General features: G+C 36.8%; 1 protein-coding gene across 1 annotated transcript in view; it reads right to left on the bottom strand.

Annotated features, from left to right (window-relative positions):
• Window positions 1-4,925, bottom strand: part of PLEKHB1 (pleckstrin homology domain containing B1) — a 542,187-nt gene extending 537,262 nt beyond the window's left edge. Inside the window, exon 1 of the mRNA XM_044072211.1 lies at window positions 4,744-4,925. Within this exon, the coding sequence (XP_043928146.1) occupies window positions 4,744-4,780 (37 nt within the window). The 5' untranslated portion in view covers window positions 4,781-4,925. The remainder of the gene's footprint in view (window positions 1-4,743) is intronic.
• Window positions 4,926-20,678: the final 15,753 nt, after the last annotated feature.

Raw genomic sequence — 20,678 nt, 5'->3', positions numbered from 1 at the left:
CTGTGCCTCTGTTCAGCAGAGCCATCAAAGTGATCCCTGGGGTAAACTTTCTGTTTCCCATCCACTCGTCAAGGTTTCTCTTGAAGAGGGTTAGCGAGGAGCTCTGCCTAATGTAGATTGGAATCTTGTTCCAGAGCATGGAAAGACTCTGGGAGAGGAATCTATCCCTCCAGCATGTCCTATTTATTGTTGTGGTGAGGTTTAGATCCCTGGACCGTGTGGCTCGAGGGGATATGGTTTTCTTTAGGTGGAGCATGTCCATCAATTCTGGGTTGGACATAGCCTTGTATGTCAGGCAGAGATCACCTCTGAGTAGGCGGTATGCAACTGAGTACAGCTGGAGTTTCTTCGGTTGAGCTGCATAGGGCATCTGCTTGAGGCCAGTGATCCTCTTGGTGAGGTACTTCTGTGGTCTTTCCAGTTGTTGCAGGTGTCTTGTAAGGTACATCCCAAATGGGGCATTGTACTCTATGATGGGTCTGGTGAGTGATGCATAGATGGGCCCAATGACCTCTTTTGATCTGGATTGTGATTAGATGGGCCACATAGAAGGATTTTCTAACCACTTTGGCAATTTGATTATCAAAGGAGAGGTTATTATCTACTTGGGTCCCTAGATCCCTTATTACATCTTCCGTATTTAGGGGGCTACCACCTATGTGGTAGTTTATGGGTACTTTGTTTTTTTCAAAGGGGATGACTATGCACTTTTTGGCATTTAGCTTGAGGCCATGGTTTTGACACCAGGTATCTGTCTCAGTGAGACCCTTTTGGAGGAAGTCTATGTTAGCCGGAAAGTCTATTATAGCCCCTAGTTTGCAGTCGTCTGCGAACTTGGTCAGCCATAGTCCTCCTCTGCTTGTCTGTACCTCTGAGAAGTATATGCTGAACAGGAGGGGTCCTAGGACTGAGCCCTGGGGAATGCCACTTGTAACCGGTTTAGAGTCTGACCTAGCTCCCACAACTCTCACCATGTGGGTTCTGTCTGTGAGCCAGTTGGCAACCCATCTCGTGACGTAGGGGTTTATGTTCAGGCTGGTGAGCTTGTCTATAATACCTGAGTGGGTAATAGTGTCGAAGGCCTTTGCAAGGTCTAGGTAGGCTGTGTTGACCACCTTTCCCACGTCTGTAGCCTTGGTTACTGTCTCAAAGAAGTCCACCAGGTTTAGGAGGCATGATCTGCCCTTAACAAAGCCAAAATGGGCAGGGTCCAGTGTTTGGAGGTTTCCAATGTCTCTGTTAATGAGATCCATGATGATGCACTCCATAGCTTTGCAGACCAAGCTAGTCAGGCTTATAGGGCAAAAGTTCCTGGGATCCGTTGTCGCTCCAACTTTGTGGAGTGGAATAACCGTTGCTGTGCACCACTCTGTGGGCATGTAGCCTGTGGAGAGGCTGAGTTTAAACAGTGTGTTTAGGTGAGGGGTTATTTCATCTTTGAGCTCATGTAGGACGCAGCCTGGGACACCATCCAGTCCCATTGATGCTGTGTTTTTGGCTTTGGAGAGGGATGTTTTAACCTGAGTGTCTGTGATTTCAGGGGCACTACATTCTTCTGGTATAGTTATGGGCCCTTTTGGGGGTGAGAGGGGGGTGAAGTTTGCACTGAACCTGTCTGCCAGGATGTTGGCTATATCGGTAGGTTCAGTGTATTTTGTGCCATTCTGCACTAACTCTACGCAGATCTGAGAATTGCCACTTAGATTCTTGATATAGCTAAAGAATGCCTTGTGGTTATCTTTGGAGTCCATGACAATTTTTCTTTCGAAGCTAGCCTTGGATGATTTTATGAGGGAACATAGTTTTTTGCTAATACTGATCAGGGATGCCTTCCCTTCTTGGGATTTTACTCTTTTCTGTACTAGTTTCCTCCTTCTATTGTATAGCTTGTTTATGGCAGGGGTCCACCAGAACGGTTTCCTTTTCTTGGAGAAGTGAGTCTTGGTTTTGTTTGGGATAGCACGATCCATGCATTCTTGTAGGTGCCCATAGAGTGCATTAGTAATCATAAAAGGGTAAATTTATATTGATGTTTCCACCGTACTGTTAACAAATTTATGCATTTAATAGTTGTGGACTACAAAGCAAACTTAATGATTTCTTTTGAATGGCCTCAGCCCAGAATGTGAAAGATGCAGGACATATAGGACTGATAACAAAGGGAGGAGGTTCAGGAGAGAAGGGAAAAGGTTGTTAGCTGAACACTGTTTTCTGATAACAGAACAAATCAACAGTGTTTCAACAAAGCTTTTTTTTTATTTTGATATATCTTTCTGTGAGGTTTAGCCACCATTGAGGTAGATTTGATAGGGTAGCACAGCAGTATGGCCCCTATGAGAGTATTTGGGACATTACTCACTACCACCTTAAAAGTGGAATTAAAAGTTTTGCCAAAAGACAGTTTACAAAAATGTGGTCATTGCTGAGATGACAGATATTCATGGTTAGATCTGTTATGGTGCTCTGTACCTTCAAAAGTACTCTCTCACTGGCATGACATAGGCATTTGACATTTTTGCTCCATTATTGTCTTTCAGGCACGTGCGTGTATATGTATGCATGTTTGTGTGTATGTGTACATGTTTTCATACAGGTATGTGTGCGTGGGGAGTCTCCCATGCTTCTCTTTATATTAAATAACTAACACCAGGGTTATTTTACACCTAAAATAAAACTCTACCCAACAGGTAAAATTTCATTTTTATAAAACTGTGCTTTTAGCCAGGAGGACTAGTCATTTCAGAGAGCCAGAGTCAGGGAACGACATTGTTCTGTGTGAGCTAGTGCCCCTAAATGGTCTCATGACAGACTGAAAAAAAAAACAATGTTCCACCTACTCAGGAACATATTGTCATTGTTCCTCTGTAGAAAAAAGTTAGAGAGACTCCTCTTATCTTAGCTCACTCAACATTTTTCATAAAATCTGATACTTACCACAATTAAAAAATGTCTACAGTGATAAGAAAGCAGAAAAAGGTACACATATTAGAAATCCCCATCCTTTCTGATGTTATCATTTCAGGACAAGAATCATGCTTCACTTAGAAAGCTGTACATTTACTCAGCATTCACAGACATCTTAGCATTCAAGATTGTAGCATCCCTGCATATATCACAAGCTGCTGATGTTAGTTAACTTGCATCCTAGATTATTCCAGTTGCCACTGCTTACAGGCACATATCCGTGGCATTTATTTACATTACCTCTTACAAGACAGTGAGATGAAAGTCTATGACAGGCTTAACCTCAGTCCCCTCCAAACAACATGCCGATTGCAGTGGACTACTGGGTCAATATAAGTATGTGAGTTGAACATTTAGTAAAAGTGTGCAGATGGTGAGAATGGGATTACATGTTATGTTTTGTATCAGCAACGATTGGTGTTGAGCGATAGTAATGCAAAGACAGCAGAGGGTTTTGGGGTGATTCACATGTCAAACTTTCTCTTTTCAGCATTCATAGCAGAAGACAGGAATAAGAGGGTCTTCCAGAAGCCACTTCTGCAGTATCATAATGCTTAGAGCCAAAGAGGAACTACTGTTTGAGGTGTTTTTCTTACTTAGTCTTTGGATCATATAACGAGACTGAATATTGTTATATATTGTTATATCTTTATCCTGTGTCATCTCAATCAAATCAGAGCTATAATACTTTATAAAGTTACAATAAGCTAAATAGAGCAGCTTCTGTAGTCCATGTAAAACCAGAGAATCACCAAGGAGCCCAATGCAACTTATACTACAAAATAAAAAAAAGGGAAAGTCTGAATATTACATTTTATTGGGTAATACAATACAAAGCACATATACACCTTGAGAAGAATTTTTATCTAAGTGGACTTCTTTATACTATATTACCAAGGATCTGATGAAGTGTACTTTCTTGGATGAAAGTATTTATTCTGATACATTTGTACATGGTGTATTATCTACTACTTTATAAAGTGTTAATCCGCATAATCACAACAGACTTTTATTTGCTTTCTTTCCCTATATAAAGCTGTGTTTAACAGAATCCATCTTCAGTACACCTTTAACAGACAAGTGTACACTGATTTTCTAACATCTACATAGTGTAGTACTCTGTTAATAGTGTGAAAATATATTTAAAAACATTATACTAATAATTCCATACTTTTGTAAACAGATGAATGTTATACTTCATGGCAATAAAAACAGACCGTTAGCATTTCAAGACATTTTAAGTTTCTGAATCACCTTTTAATACAGTTTGCAAAAATTATTGTAAATTACCCAACATGCTAGAAGTAACTGACAAATGGAGGTATAGACAAAACAGGAAATATCTTGGAAAAATTGAAAAAATGTATTGCTATGGAATTCGCAAAGAATGAATCAAAAGACAATAGATACCATTCCTTTTCCTTTAAAATAAATAGGAAAATGAAACATACTCTATGACAGCTGAAGTACCATTAAAAAATGTTGGTACTTTATTCAATTGCTCTTTGTTACCCAGTCAGACAAAGAACAGATACTGCTCAAGGCTTTGATACAGGATATTTTAATCCTGTGTATTTAAGGAATCAGTCACTTTGCCTTCTGATACTCAGCTTTCTCCAGTAAGTGTGCTTTCTTTTTAATTATTTTTAATAGTGATTAGTTGTGGGAATTACACCACATTACTTTATTGTAGAAACGATCTGTATATAACATAAAATATAATAACACTGTAGAGAATAAATGTAACATCATGTATAAACAATTGCTGTTTTTACTTACTCTGTCTCCATAACCAGCCACTCTTCATCAAAGCCATTCTATTCCAGAAGCGAAGTTGTAATGCTAGAGTTAACAGTGTTATGGTGAACTAACAAATCAGATGCTGCAAGACTGAGCCAGAAAAAATATACAAATACTGGTCTTGTGAGCCTTGAATGTAGAGCAAAACAATTGTCTTCTGTGATAATAAAAGGGAGCCCTTTCTCTACTGTGCTTTCTTTGCACAGAAGCTTTTGTTAATAACGGATTACTGTGTAACCTTTATCCTTCCTACTCAGCTTTGGAAAAGTCCAGAACATCCCTGACAGTGTAGAAAATCTTTGCAGTAATAGTCTATAAAAAGCTCACCTGAAACAGGCTGCAGATGCTTCCAAATCACTTAAACTCCAGTTTTAACAAGACACATTGGTGTTTTCATTGTGTACTTTAATTATGTATTATGTGTAGTAAACAGAAAACATGTGATATACATATGTGTTTCTCTGAAGCTCTCTCCCTCCCGCCCTCTCTCTTTCTCTCTTGTCCTATAAACTTTCTAAATCACAGATGATTCCTTGAGCCTTAAATCTCTTGTAATAGATGTCAGAGAAATTCTGTTTACACAAATTCAGTTTATACAAATCTTGTCACCTTCTAATATGTTACAATCTACTGAGCAGGAAATTTATAATGCCATTTTTTATTATTGATAATTGGTCTACTAAACACCAAGGAAAGCAAGTTGTTACACTGTGAATGTTATAATACAAGCAAGCACTTGTACGTATGATGTCATAGTATACACTCTGTTATGTAAACCTGTCAGAGTACCCCTAGCTGATTAAACAGTGAAAGATATAATCTGCTAAGCAGGATATTTATAGTTTCCATTTTGTAATTATCGATAATTGGTCTACCAAGAAAAGCAAGTTGTTACATTGTGAACAATATGATACAAGTAAGTATTGTAAGGAGAAACATAAACAGTTCATTCGCAAATATTGATCTGCATTGATTTCATTACGCATTAGGTATATGGTAAGGCAAAGAGTTGGACATAAAAAAAAAATTAAACTTAAACAGCCAGAGGATCCTAACTTTAATCCCCAATAGCACTGTGTCTATAACCAGTCAGCAGTAGAATAAATGGGTGAAAATGGTGAGGAACAGGTTGATGGTCTGGGTGGGCCAGAAAATCAAATCTCAAGTACATACCACAATGCAAGCCTGGCAGTTTTAAGTTCAGGTACAGTCAGCCTATGCCAACATTTTCAGGCAACTCAATCAGTGCCTCATTCTCTTAATTTAAAATTATATGAACATTTCCAGCTACCTGCTACTAGATAGAAAGAAATACAAGGTAAGTGACATAAAATCATAATAGTTCTAAAATACTTATTACTTATTTGTAATATAAACAATGTTGTATGCAATTAGAATGGTAATTAGCCTTTTTTATTGTAATTTTCAAATTCACGCTCCAATAACATTTAGGCCTGAACATGCACTTTAGGGCATAAGGGCACAGGTTCCATGATTACCGTGACTTCATTCAGGTATAAAATTACTTTCACACATAGAGAAGAAACAGGGATGACGGACAAAAAAAATGGAGAAATTTATTTCTGCAATAAAAATTTGATTCTACTGTGATGGTCCCTACTCCAGGCCATTAATCAAGGAGCCTCAATCATCACCACTGACACCAGTGAGGGATGGCCACTAGGAGCAAAAATGAATACATACAGTATTTTCAGCACCAAGCACAATTTCCCTTAAGAGCACACAAGAAGCTCATTCCAGACCTGGGGCAGGACTCTCCGTATCTCTCCAGGCCCCAAAGAAGACCCTACACTGACCCCTTTGGAGCTCTGTGTCCCTGTTCCAAGTAGCTCACACACAATTGGATATTTGATTTTCACACACACATACACATGGAGGAGGCTGCCACAGATTTACCAGCTGTGCCCCCACTGCCCAGACTATACGGTAATTATTCTGCTACCAGTCAGCTACTCTAAAGCTCTTACAAGGGTACCCAATTATAATGAGTAAAATTAATACTATTACAAATGGTAGAGTTTGACCAAAGCAGCAAAGCTTTCAGGAACAGCCACAGTGTCATCAAAATAACCATCAGTTCTCTCAGGATTAAAAGTTGTCTCTAAAAGACCAGCCAGAGTGAAAGGTATACAAATATTTAATAAATAATAAAATAGAAAACATGAGAATACTAAATATCTAGTTACAATAAACACCAGAGTTTCGATCACAAGAGATATAAAAAATACAGTTGGATAGATTCACACAGATGCAGAATAATAATATTTAACTAATCTCGCTATACTCTCCTGACTGACTAAAGAATTACTGTTCATTAGGTAAGTTATTTACTACAGCAAGGCAAGATGATGAGTGCTGAGTTGCTTACTGCAGCATGACAAGATGAGGTATGTGGATGTGTGAGATATCCATGACAGAGCTTTCCTGTCAGGTTCCAAAAAACAAATGCTGCTGCAAGAGTTCAGAAATATTTCTCGCTAATATCTAAAGAATCATTTCAGTGCTGATTATAGAATGACATCACATCTGGTCACCTGACAATACAGGGTCTATGTCATAAAACTGAAAACGCAAACTCTTGAACGCTCACATGAGCAAATAATCAGAAACACAAAACTGGTATTGTGGGGGGCTTTGCCCCCACCCCGCTAAATATATATTCCTACTCCGAGATCACACTACAGTGAGGAAAGGGCAAATATTCAAATCTTCACTGTACTGTGATCCCAAAATACCACTTTCGAGTTTCTGATTATTCTCTCATGTGAGCATTCGAGAGTTTGTGTTTTTATCATTTTGAAGTAAACCTACAATATACACCCATAGCTTTGCTAAGATCTGTTGCAGCATCTGAAAGCTATAAAACAATTTCAGAAACCTCCAGCCTTCCAGGGTAGCAATTAGTTCACCCCTAAGGAAAATATAGTAAGATTCCTAGTCTTGGTTTTCCCAGACATTTTTGTCTCTGGCTGCAATCAGACTTGAAAGGTAAAATCTTTATGGCCTAAACCAACCCATTTAATTTTCAACCTATTTGTTAAAAATTAGCTGGACTGAGATTCAGCTCTTCCTTTCCAGAATTCCGTGTTAAAAACATTTACATTTAATCAGTTATAATAATACTGTCTGACATACATGTATATCTAATTTCTGACCGATAGGAGCCACTGTTGATGCATTTTTAACACAAACTACTGTACAAGTACATTTTTAACACAAGCATCTGTACAAATCAGTGTGATAGTCAAAGTATATACAATTCTTTATAAAACTCCAGCTAGGTATGCTGGCATATGTTACACATGCAGTGCCCTACCCTCCTTGGCACAGATGGTACTACCTCAAATCATCACATCTACTGTATAATTTATTTTTGTATGTATATATGTATTTGTTAGCCAGGGTAGATCACTGATCTGCCTTGATCATTTTCAGGTTCAGCCTGGGTGCAGAAAAGCATATAGAAGAAGTACATTAAAAAAAAAGACAAAGCATGTACAAGAGTTCAGCAAGACCTAGAGGTAGTAATACCATTTCTGTATATCTTTACAAAGGGCCAGAAATAACATGCAGTTAGAATATTCTGTGAAAATTATATTGTTAATGCCTAGCAACTCATGGGTGTAAAGACCAGGAGCAAATAATAAAAAGTGAATAAAATAATGAATGCATAGGATACACTTAATGCAGAGCAATTCATGCTGGCATAAACAGTGGAATGGAGCAGTAATAACACTGTTTGACTAGTGGAATATTGCCATGTATTGATTGTTGTAGGCCAATGTGTAAATGGTAATTGAAGTTAGAGATGCATGTGTGAGCTGATGGGGTTATAAATCTGCAACTTGAAAGAGGGGATTGTTAAAATAATTTGAGAAGGAAAGAGTTGTTGGGTATTTATGCCTAGATGACATTACTTTTACTGAAGCGTATTTAACTTTGTTTAAAGAGATGTGTTTTCAATTGTTTTCTAAAGTTACTATAGGATAGGATGTCACATATTTGTTTGGGAAAGGATTCCCAGAGTTTGGAGGCCATGATGGAGAAAGAGTCTTCCGGCTGCTTTCTGTTCTGTATGTGGGGTGAAACAGTGTGATCTGAAAGGGTGGAGAAATCTAAGGTTGTATGGGAGTTGTCTTTCAAAGAGTCTCCTAGCAAAGAATGGAAAGGAGTCCATGTTGATGAGATGATAGGTCACTGAACTGAGAAATAAGGTGATTCTTTGGTGGATGGGTAGTCATTTGCATTTATTAATGGTGTGACAGTGCTGTTCTTATATATGGGTTCATATGTGAATAGTAATCTAACTGTCCTGGAGGGTCATTTTAAGCCTAGCCAATAACCTGTGGTCAGAATCAAACCATGTACCTTGCATCTATGAAGTGAACAACTTAGCCATTGTCAAACCCACCTCTAGGCATTATGCCAAACCCACCCCTTTATTATGGGACAATGTTATATATTTGCATATGTTGCTGAAAAGGTTTAGAGTGTACTGCTAAAAGGCCCTTTTTGGAGGCAGAGACAGTTAGAAGGAGACTATATTCTAGTCAGGAGAGCAGCATACCATTTCCAATAGTTGCCTACTTTCTGCAGAGAGAAATTAAGATATTTTTCTAGCCTAGAAAAGGAGTAAATTCACTTTGGCTTTGGTAACTTGGATCTGGTGTTGGAAAGTTAAAGTGGTCTAACCAGATGTCTAGATATCTGTATGTATTTACATTTTCTAAAGTGTCCTTGTTATTTATGGTAGTGAACCAGTTAGAGCACTGTTTTTTTCAGCCTTTGGGTTATGGAAAATAATATGGCTTTGGTTTTGTTAATGTTAATAGGTAGTTTATGTTGGAAGAGTCATTGCAACAGATTTGAGAGGTCTTTCTGAAGACGGTCTGAGATGAGTATGGTAAAGTAGTCAAATGTGTTTATGGACATGGCATCTGCATACAGTTATGATGGTTAAGCCGGACTGCTCACAGGGGGAAATTATTGACATATAGAGAGAAAAGAATGGGGGATAGTATTGAGCCTTGTGGGACACTTTTGTTGAGGGAGACTGTTTTGGATGTGGAGCTAAGATAAGCAGTGAATAATATAATAGGGAAAATAAACTACAAAACATTTGTGTTGCTTGTAGACTAATTCATACACTGAGTAGGGATTCTAGTAGAAGGGAGTGGTCAACCATGTCGTAGGTCTTGGACAGTCTATGAAGACTGCCCCTGTTAGGTTACCTTTTTCATTATTTTGTAGGATGTCATCAGTTAGGGTGCTGTATTGCAGATCTTATGCTCTGACCAGAATAGAAGTAATTTTTGTGGGGACAGAGGATTGTGTAGGTTTGGAGGTGGTGGGTTAGTTGGTCATAGACTAGTTTTTCTAGCATTTTTCATAGTATTGGAGAAACTGAGATTGTTTTGAAGTATTTGGCTGTAGAGGAATTAGAGCAGTTAATGGTGCTATAATAATGATAATGCTGATGTCTGCACACACAAGTTTGGAGAAAATCCTGAACACTATGACTTCAGAAGTATGACCAACCCTCATTCACCATCGCTGTATGAAAACAGTGAAAGTGTACATTTTGTTATAGCTTACATAAACAATAATGCTCTTCTGACTAGGTACTACTTGGGAAGAAAAACAAAAAAGCAGGGCCATTATAAGGCCTTTATCCTCCTGGAAGGTTTGTTGTTTCACAACATAATGTACCTTGCATAATACTGTAGTGCTTAGTAAATGTCACAGGAAGTACCAAGTTTGCAATAGTAAAGTTATAAAGTGATTTCTACTTACTCTATTACAATGTCAAGAAAGCCATTTCTGTGCTGGTGTAATCATGTTCTGTAAATGAAAATCATAACTTTGAAACTGTGAAAGTGCATGCAAATCAGGTTGCACCATTCATGTTTTTAACTGCTTACCTCCCCCTGACTTTGCAGGTAATGTCACTTTCAAGAAAAGACTGATGGAGGATGGTTCAGACATGCCTATTATGGTTTCATACAGATTTCTTTAGCCTGAATGGGAAGCAATAGAAAACAATTAGATTCACTACTGACAATTTTATGTGAAAGCATTTCTTTTAATTTACTAGTTTACAGATTGCAGCCACACACTACAAGAAACAGAATGCCTCTTTGTATCAGTTAAACACATACTTGAATTTCTCTGAACTCAGTAGTAACCAAGAGTTTTGCTCATTTAGTATGAGTTTCCATACTTCTTAACTGTACAGATTTTCAGAGAATGTCCAGATTTTTGCCTCATTTTGGTCCATTTTCCATAAAATTGTGGTTTTCTGACAAGTTAGTGGCAATTCATTAAAGACTGAAGTTAGAAAATAATGACAGACATTTGAGTTTCAGACTTCATACCATTCAGAAAATTCATGCCAATGCAAAACGTGTTATTCTATCAACTTCCCAAGCTTCTAAGAGCAATATTTAAAAAGTGTCCCCATTTTAGGGCCTTTGTCCCACTTTTATTTATGGCTTTGTCCAGATTTCTTCTTCAACAAGTTTGAGAGGTATGTGAGTTTCCTCATACTGACCGTATTTCCAAACAATCCAGAAGCTAGTGATGTGGCACTCCTTTTCAGTGCTGAGACTTCAGCCGCTCTCTGGTTTGAGGTTTCTTAATTGTTTCCTCTGCATAGGCAATTAAGCACGTGCTCTTTCATTCCACCCCAACTCCTGTATGATTGCAGAATGGAATTTACTGAGGAAAAGACTGAAACAAATGAGCAATTAATCAATGTGAGTTTATCAGAAATTTAAGACAAGGTTGACTTTGCAACCTCATAAAACACACAAGAAATTTCAGTTTATAGTAAACTTCACTGTGCATGCAATGCCATTTTTAAGATGTAGTATTTTCTACTCTTTAGTACTATGGTGGTGGTGCTGCGGTAGCGTTGTCACCTCACAGATAGACGTTGCCCGTTCGATTCTCAGTTAGAGCGTCTTCTGTGTGGCGACATGCGTGAATGGGCATTCCTTCACTGAAGGTTGTGCATTAGGCCCGGCAAGCCAGTATGTAAAAATCTACTGCCAATCATTAGTGGACCGGAGTTCCGCTGTGGCGACCCCTAACCGGGAAAAGCCGAAAGACACAAACAAGTATTTTCTACTCTTTATTTTTCAAATAACTTTTTAATTGAGGACATTTTTATTTTGATATTATAACAAATCCTAGTACTGGGGAAAAAAATAAAGTATATAACTTTATTAAATAAAGTGCTCATGCATACAATGTATATACATTATACAGAGAAAGAAAGCATTGTACTGTATCATATTTGGAACCTTTCCAGTGTAAGCTGAAATTCAGAAACCATACTACTGTAAAAGAAAAGTTTTAAACAAAGACTTACTAAATTTAAGAACTGATTGCCTCGATTTAAGATTGTCTTTATTTTAGAAAATAAAATAACACATACAGAAATGTAGAAGAAATGGAATCATCTTAGAAAATAATAAGAAAAATAACTAATTAATAAAATGCAACCTGAATTAGAAAATAAATATTAAAGTGTCAGTGCTTTCTAGTTCTGTGCTTCTGTTTACAGCCCTAAGTATCAGTGTAACCTGTTTAAGAAAAATACATCAGCGTCCTGTAGAGAAACTCTTTATATTAATTAGGCTGGCATATAAACATGGACATGGGCTTATAAGTGTGGCTTCATTAATTACAATACACATTGCTTTTGCAGAAAGTCAGTGCCCTGCAACTGCATTTTCTTCAAAGGTGAGGGGCTTAGTGGCCTTGGAAGCTGCTGCCACCTAAACAACAATGCAAGACTAGGGAACAGGAATTCCGCAATTACACCAGAAAACAAAAGGGCACCAGGGATAGTGACAGAAGGAAATGGATTCAGGATGAGAGAGCTGATACCTGACATATACTGGGCAGGTCATCCATTTTCTCCAACCTTAAAAACTTTAAGGATTGAAAGACTGAATGAAAGGAGGGACTGAGGATGGAGTAGTAGATATGCAGGTGTTTGATGACATGGATGTAGTCAGTAACAGTTTTGAAAGGGACAAGCAGTTTCTGTGAGTAGTGTTCTCATTTTTAGGCATATTATCAGGCACAGAACACATTCAGTTTGTCCAGGTCATCTTTGTGTGACAAACTGTCCAAGGACATTTTGTGATGAGAAACAAGCCTAATAGTTCTCACTCATCATAACTGCTACTGCTGTCTTTGAAAAATGCAAAGATGTAATCACTAGCTGTTTTTGCATAATTTCATAAACTCCATTGTTTTGTTTTTTTTAATTTTATATCAACTTTATTGAAAGAATCACCTATGGTTAAAGTGAGTAAAAACTGGGGGAGTCATTTGGCAGAAGAGCAATCGCCTGATAAAAACAGGTGAGCAAAGTAACAATATCAAACACCTACTAGACTCACATAACAAAACATGTTATCACTATACTCAAGTATACAAATTCTAACAGTAACAAAATCAGCCTTGGGTAAAACCATCCAGACTCTCAAGGCAGCATAGAGGAATGCAAAACTGGAAATGCATGCCATTGTCACTATTAGGGATGAAACTTTGTTGCACATTCTTGTGGTACATATTTAGGCAATAATTAATATTCATGTGTAAGATAATATTAACCTTTCACTCACAAATAAGGCTCAAAATCTGATGAAAAGGAAAGGTTCCCACACAAACAAGTTGGCACATTTTTTTCTTGCCAAAATCTTTGTAATGCCAAGACATAACCAAATGTGCTTTTTGTACTCTTTGTGTACAAATTTGTACCTCTGGCAATTGCCCTGTAACTCAAGAAATATAATAGCAAGTGTATCTGGAGTATAACTCTAATGAAACAGTTCAAGAAAAGTAGATGTGGATATGCACATAATCATTAAAATCATGTCCCAGTTATTTATAGTCACTGTTCCCTCGGAGTATCGACTCACCCTCTGCCAAAATGAATCAAGGAAGGCTAGCATCACTAATCTCAAAGCAATACAGATAACTGATACTTGGCAGCAATCAGCCTTATCACCTTTCTAAACTTGCTTTCAAATGCTTTTATTTATGCAGCATACTGTCAGCCCTGTAAGTGAATGATATCATACTGAACAATTTCTTATTACCTATATCAAAAATCTATAAAACTGCTGACATAAAAAAACTCCAGTGCTAAACAGGCACAAAACATAAACCCAACTATACAGAAACAAGAAAAGATGGCAATTTCCAAGGTCTAATGTAGGGCTGGCAGGGAAATGTGAGGTAAAAAAAAAATTCCATGCTAACTGCAACAGGCAGCTGACCATAATAGTCCCAGAGCATACAATCAATATGAATATTAAAGATGCCATAAAAGGGAAATAAAAAGGTGTGATTTTTGTTTACCTTGAGAGAATCCAAATTTTATGTAATAGGTTCACAGGGGCCTGTAGCCCTACTATGAATCTTACCTGAAAGCTAAATAGTCAGAAGTAGTTTTTGAGGTAGGTACTTGAAAAATCATAGGATATTCATTTCATTTTGAGCACAGCTCTTTGAACGCTACTGTCTAATCTGGTAGAAAGGCATAACTCAGACAACATATTTGAAGATCTGCAGCTTGATAATGTGAGTACAAGCATACTTCAAGTGAATAAAAGTACTTCAAGTGCATAAAAGGTTAACCCTGACCATGAATAGATTGACACCTTTGTGGCTATGTTTAAGTACCCTTTGACATGACCCCTGAGCACTGTAGTCTTCATAAGTTTCAGAACTGCCATAATAGGTACAAGAATACATAAGGATCAATAGGGATCATGTAGGTACTGGTTGGTGTCAATCAACGTTCTAAGATGAAAAGCAAATTAAACTCACAAGCCTATGTACATGTTTGAAAGCAAAGCACACCAGGAGTCATTACATGTTGCCCTGATCAAATACAGCAACATAGGCTGGCAGAGAATAGACAAAGACAGACAGACAGACACATACAGAGCCAAACACACACACACACACACGCACGTCACACACACACACACACACACACACACACACACACACACACACACACACACACACACACACACACACACACACACACACCACAACAGTAAATCAACCCATTTATATCTTATTATCTTACTAAACCAGAAGGAAAACTTGGAATAAAATGCATGTTATGATATTAGAATTAAAGTAGCTGCTTTGATTCCAAAAATTATCTGTTAGCTGGCAGTTCTAACAAGTGCATTTCTACATAGGGACATAAGAAGAGGAAGATTCAGGATGTAGAAGATTCCCTATTACCTGATCCGTCCTGTGTTCTTACATCAGGATTTGCTGATATTTCGGTGTGTCTTTCTTTCTTTAGGCCCACCTCTTCAAATTATAACATAATCCTCCCTTGCACAGGACTACTGTTACCTGAGCAGGATAAGCAATGTATTGCACTTTAAATACATTCCAAAGGATGCAAAAAATACACCAATCACACATATTTATATAATTATTAAAAACTGAAACTTTAAACCTGTTATTTAGAATGTAGAATTTAAAATTTAAAAAGTAAGCCTAACTAAATAATGTAAACAACAATGTTAGTATAACAATAAATATGATATTCTTACATCTGTTGTCACAATTCTGCTGCATGAAGTTTAAGAACACTTATGAATTACATGTTATCATTAAGCTCAGTGGAACTCATTGTATTGTATCTCAACTGCCACTGTAATTCTCTGCATTCTATAGATGCCTTCCATGGCTCACTTCTTGGGTTTTTGGGAGTTTTTCAAGAACAAAGAACAGCAAATAAAAACTTCTTGCAATGTTCACAATTAATAGAGTTCTTACAAATCCATTATTGTCATTACCACAGTTGATGTTGTAATTGTTTATATATATATATATATATATATATATATATATATATATATATATATACATATATATATATATGTGTGTGTGTGTGTGTGTGTGTGTGTGTGTGTGTGTGTGTGTGTATATATATATATATATATATATATATATATATATATATATATAAATATATATGTATATATATATATATATATATATATATATATATATATATATATATGGGTCTACTTGACATTACCGAAATCCCAGCAGAATGACATTTAAAACACTCAGCCCACAACACCGACACTACACAAAACCGACATACCCGACACACACAATCCCGACACTACAAAATCCCGGCAAACCTCCCGACAATGTACAAACACCAACACACACAAACAACATATAAAAAAAATCACAACATTCCAAATAAATCTACCTACTTCCCTCCACCCACACCCACCATCTAATCCAATTTAAACCCTTACCAGTAACACATAAAATACACTTCAAATAAAAAAACCTTACATACAAGCCTTTATATTTCATGTTTTTGCAGGGGGCAATGCCTCCCTGCACCCCTCAGTCCCCCTGCTACTTATAGATACCAACTCTGAGATCACACTACAATGTCCACAAGAGTGGATTTCCTGTTCCGCTCAACTTGGACTGTCAAGCATTCGGAAGTCAGCATTTTGAAATTTCGCTCATGTGAAACGTCAAACTTTTCAGCTTGGTGTTTTAAATGTCGGTCTACTACGATTTAGGTAATCTCAAGTAGACCTATATATATATATATATATATATATATATCGGCCAATTTCTATTCTTTCACCTCTTTCTAAGCTACTCGAAAGGTGAATTCCTCTCCAGCTCAAGAAATTCTTACCAACAAATAACCTTCTCGCAAACACTCAGCATGAGTTTCGCCCATCACATAGTACCACTACAGCTCTCTTATCCTTCAGTAATACCGTAAACTATCACAGGAATAACAACAACCTTGTATCTACCATCTTTCTAGACCTATCAAAAGCTTTTGATATGGTCTCCCATTCCAAACTAATTGATGCACTAACTGAACTATCCTTCTCACCATCTGCCACAGCATGGTTTCATAACTATTTATCTGGCCATCAACAATCTTTTCTATGGCAGGGTGACCTAGCTCCACATCTTCCTTTATCAATTGGTGTCCCCCAAGGATCTAACTTGGGCCATCTCTTTTTCTCCCTCTTTACTAATAATCTATACACAGCTACTCCACATGGTTCTATAATACAGTATGCAGATGATTCAACATTTATCTGTGCTGCCACGTCTCTATCAACTCTTCATTCTCATACACAGGAATCTTTCACTTCTGTTGAAACATGGTTAGCCAATGCCCATCTAATCCTGAACCCAAACAAAACTAAATTATTATCCAAATCAGTAGAAATACTCCCAACAAATGGATAAAAGTTCCTGTGACACGAAAAATAAAGTGAATCAAATATATAATCCAATGCATACACAGGAACTAGAACAGCAGTCGCTTCTAATAAGGATGAAATAAAAGACCAGGTAGCTCAGCAAAAATGACCAACACTGTAATAAAATTGATTTATTCCACATGGAAAGTAAGCGCTTTCACCCGAAGGCTTCTTCAGACAATGATCCCATTCATAAAATACAAACTTTAAATAGCAGCATATAACATCTGATAGGTTCATGTCACACAAACATCATAAAAAATATGAAGTTTTAAAACAACTAACTTATAAAATTCACAAATGAACCTTATTTACTATGTTTATCCTAAAATACATATATACAAAATAGACTTATTATACCAAGTGCAACATTGAATATCATGATTTAGGTTTAAATATTCTTCTTTTACGTAAAATGGGCTTTAACTGAATTTTGTCATTCAGCCCTGGGGATTTATCTGCTCTACAGCGGATAATCCACCTTAGTTCACATTCCTGGGTATAGTTGTCAATATCACCCCCTCTCATGTTGGAATTAATGGTTTGTATTACACAAAACTTAAAGGAATGTGACATTCCTAAACGTTTACAATGCTTAGCTAGAGCATTGTGTTCAGATTCAATACGCATATGGTAAACATGCTCCCTCATGCGTTCTCTAAGGTGCCTATTTGTTTTACCAATATAGAACGCTGTACATAATGTACATCTAGCTAGATAAACCACGTTACTACTTAAACAGTTGGTCTTAGTGTGAAACAAAAATTCACGTTTAGTTACAGGATGTTGAAATATCATATTAGTGTCTATATATTGACACTGGTTACAGCTATTACAAGGTACAGTATTATAGTCAAAGGAGTTGAGTGTAATTTTGTTCATTCTCATAGAAGAATGACATAGAATACGTTTCAGATTTGGCTTATTTTTAAAGGTAAATTTAGGTCTTATACCCACAACTTCACTAATATCACTATCAAGTAAGAGAGTATCCCAATGTTTCACCATTGACTCTTTGATATATTCTGCATCTTTTGTAAAGTACATGGGTATCCTAACTTCATAAACCTCAGAAGTTTGAATAGGGTTATCACCATTACCACAATCTGAGAAATATGGTCGTGCCCTTGTATCTCTTAGCTTATTAACTTCCATAATGGCCTGATCAAAGTCTTCTTCATTATAACATCTCTCAGCAAATCTAACCTTAAGATCAGATAGCTTTTGTAAATATCCTTCATAAAATGGATTAAGTCTAGATGCCCTCATAATCTGCCCTTTTACCACATTATTAAAAACATATTTGGGATGCATACTATGTCTATGTAAAAGAGCATTCCTGTGGCATGCTTTCCTATGGATAGAGGTATTCAAAAGGCCATTCTCAAGTCTGATTATGTTAACATCTAAAAAATATATTTCTGACAAAGAGAAACATAATGTGAATCTCAGAAACCCTGTCAGATTATTCATAACATTGACGAAATCTAAGAGACTAATTTCATCACCCTTCCAAATCAGGAAGAGGTTGTCTACAAATCTTCTATAGAATCCAACATGTCTTTGAAAGGCCTCCAATGGAAATAAAAGTTCCTCCTCCCAATCTGCCATTACAAGGTTGTGTAGCTATTGGCACAAGGTGTGCCCATAGCCACGCCATCCTTCTGTAAATAAATGTTCTCATGAAAAATGAACACATTATTATACAATACTGTCTCTAAGAACAAAGCTAAGAGATCAGTTTTCTGTCTACTAAAATCTGATTTTGTATTCAAATATTGTTGTATTCTAAGTACACCCAACTCGTTAGGTATGACAGTAAACAAACTGGTAACATCAAGGGTAACTAAAAATAGTGATCATGATCATCTATGGTCTTAGTATAACTATAAAGATCCAACAAAAATTGCTTACTATCTTTCAGAATAGTGTGGTTTGCATCTACCACAGGTCGAAGATGATGTTCTACAAATATAGAGAAAGGTTCAGTGAGCCAACCTTGTCCAGCTACTATCGATCTCATAGGCGGTTTAACCAAGGATTTATGAACCTTTGGTAATCCTGTATTACTGGTATTAGTGGGTTACATACTTTTAAGTATTTAAACAAATCCCAAGTAATATCATTACTCTTTACTAAATCATCTAACATATCGTAAACTTGGAAAACTTTACTAGTAACTTCATTCATGTCAATTTGACTATATGAGTTTACATCATCTAATAGCACTTTCATACTATCAAAATAATCTGGTTGGTCCATCAACACAATAGGACCTCCCTTATCTGACGGTCTAATAACTATCGATTGGTCATTTTTTAAATCAGAGAGTGCTCTTCTCTGTAAAAAACTTAAATTATTTTTCCGACCTTTGATCTTCTGATTAGGTTTTTTATTATTATAATAATTGTATATATCATTCTCAAACAATTTTGAGAAAGTGTCTAGTATAGGATGTAGCAAAGGTGTATATAAACTGTTAGGATGAAATGAAGCCACTTCATTACCACTGGAATTGCTCCTATCAGAGCCAAATTCCAACTTTAACTGAACATTCCGTACAAACATCTTAACATCTAGTATCTATTCAGTTAAGTCACCACTACTTGTGGGTATAAAACTCAATCCTTTATTCAAAAGTTGTTCTTCATATATATTTAATATTCTCTGTGATAGATTAACAACTAACGACCCACTGTTTTCTCCCACATCTTCTTTTAAATTATTACTGTTCCAACCTAACAAGCCATCTATCTCATGCCCAACATTTAGCATAATAGCCAAAGACAATACTATGATCTCCCTGACAAACCATACAAAGCTTCTTGGATTGGAAATAGATATTACCCTAAAATTTGACTTGCATGTCTCCCTAACTATAAAAAAGTCCATAAGAAACTTGGAAATCTATATAGGCACAAAAGGTTCCTGACCACAATGGCCAATATTACATTAGCACAAACCCATCTGCTCTCCACTCTACTATATGCCTCTCCAATATTAACTAATCTAAGGAAAACTGGCTTATCTAAGCTAGTAGCATGTTATAATAAAATTGCTAAGTTTGCATCTGACTACCCTTATAGAACACATCATTGTACAGCTTTAAGGATACTAGACTGGCTTGAGCTTTCTAACATTATTCTTTACAACCAACTCTAACTTACAAAATTGTAACACAACCAACTGAAACCCCTGCACTACAAAACCTCATCCTTCCTTACAGTTCCATCAGACTACTTCGCTCTAACAACAAGAACTTACTCACCATCTCCAAGGCCAACAACACTGCAGGAGAATCTTTATTTTCCAGCTATATATCTTGTATATGGAACTCCCTTCCTAACTCTATTCTCTCAATCTCATCCACTAACCACTTTAAGCCATCACTTAAAGCTTATCTAAAAATAAGTGGCTATGTTGCTGTACTAACCCCTCATGAATGCTCTGATACATCAGAGTATACCCAAAACATGGGTTCATAGGTAGGTACTAGGTGATTTGTCCTAGGGCCTATATAAGCCTAGCCAAAAAGGTACCCTGGCTTTCGCCACCCAAGAAATTATTACATATCCAACTTTT

Source organism: Protopterus annectens, chromosome 5.part0 (assembly GCF_019279795.1).
Source record: "Protopterus annectens isolate FY-2018-M chromosome 5.part0, PAN1.0, whole genome shotgun sequence".
In the NCBI taxonomy this organism is placed as follows: Eukaryota; Metazoa; Chordata; order Ceratodontiformes; family Protopteridae; genus Protopterus; species Protopterus annectens.
The sequence above is the reverse complement of the archived record's forward strand: the minus strand, read 5'-3'. Positions and strand labels throughout refer to the sequence as shown.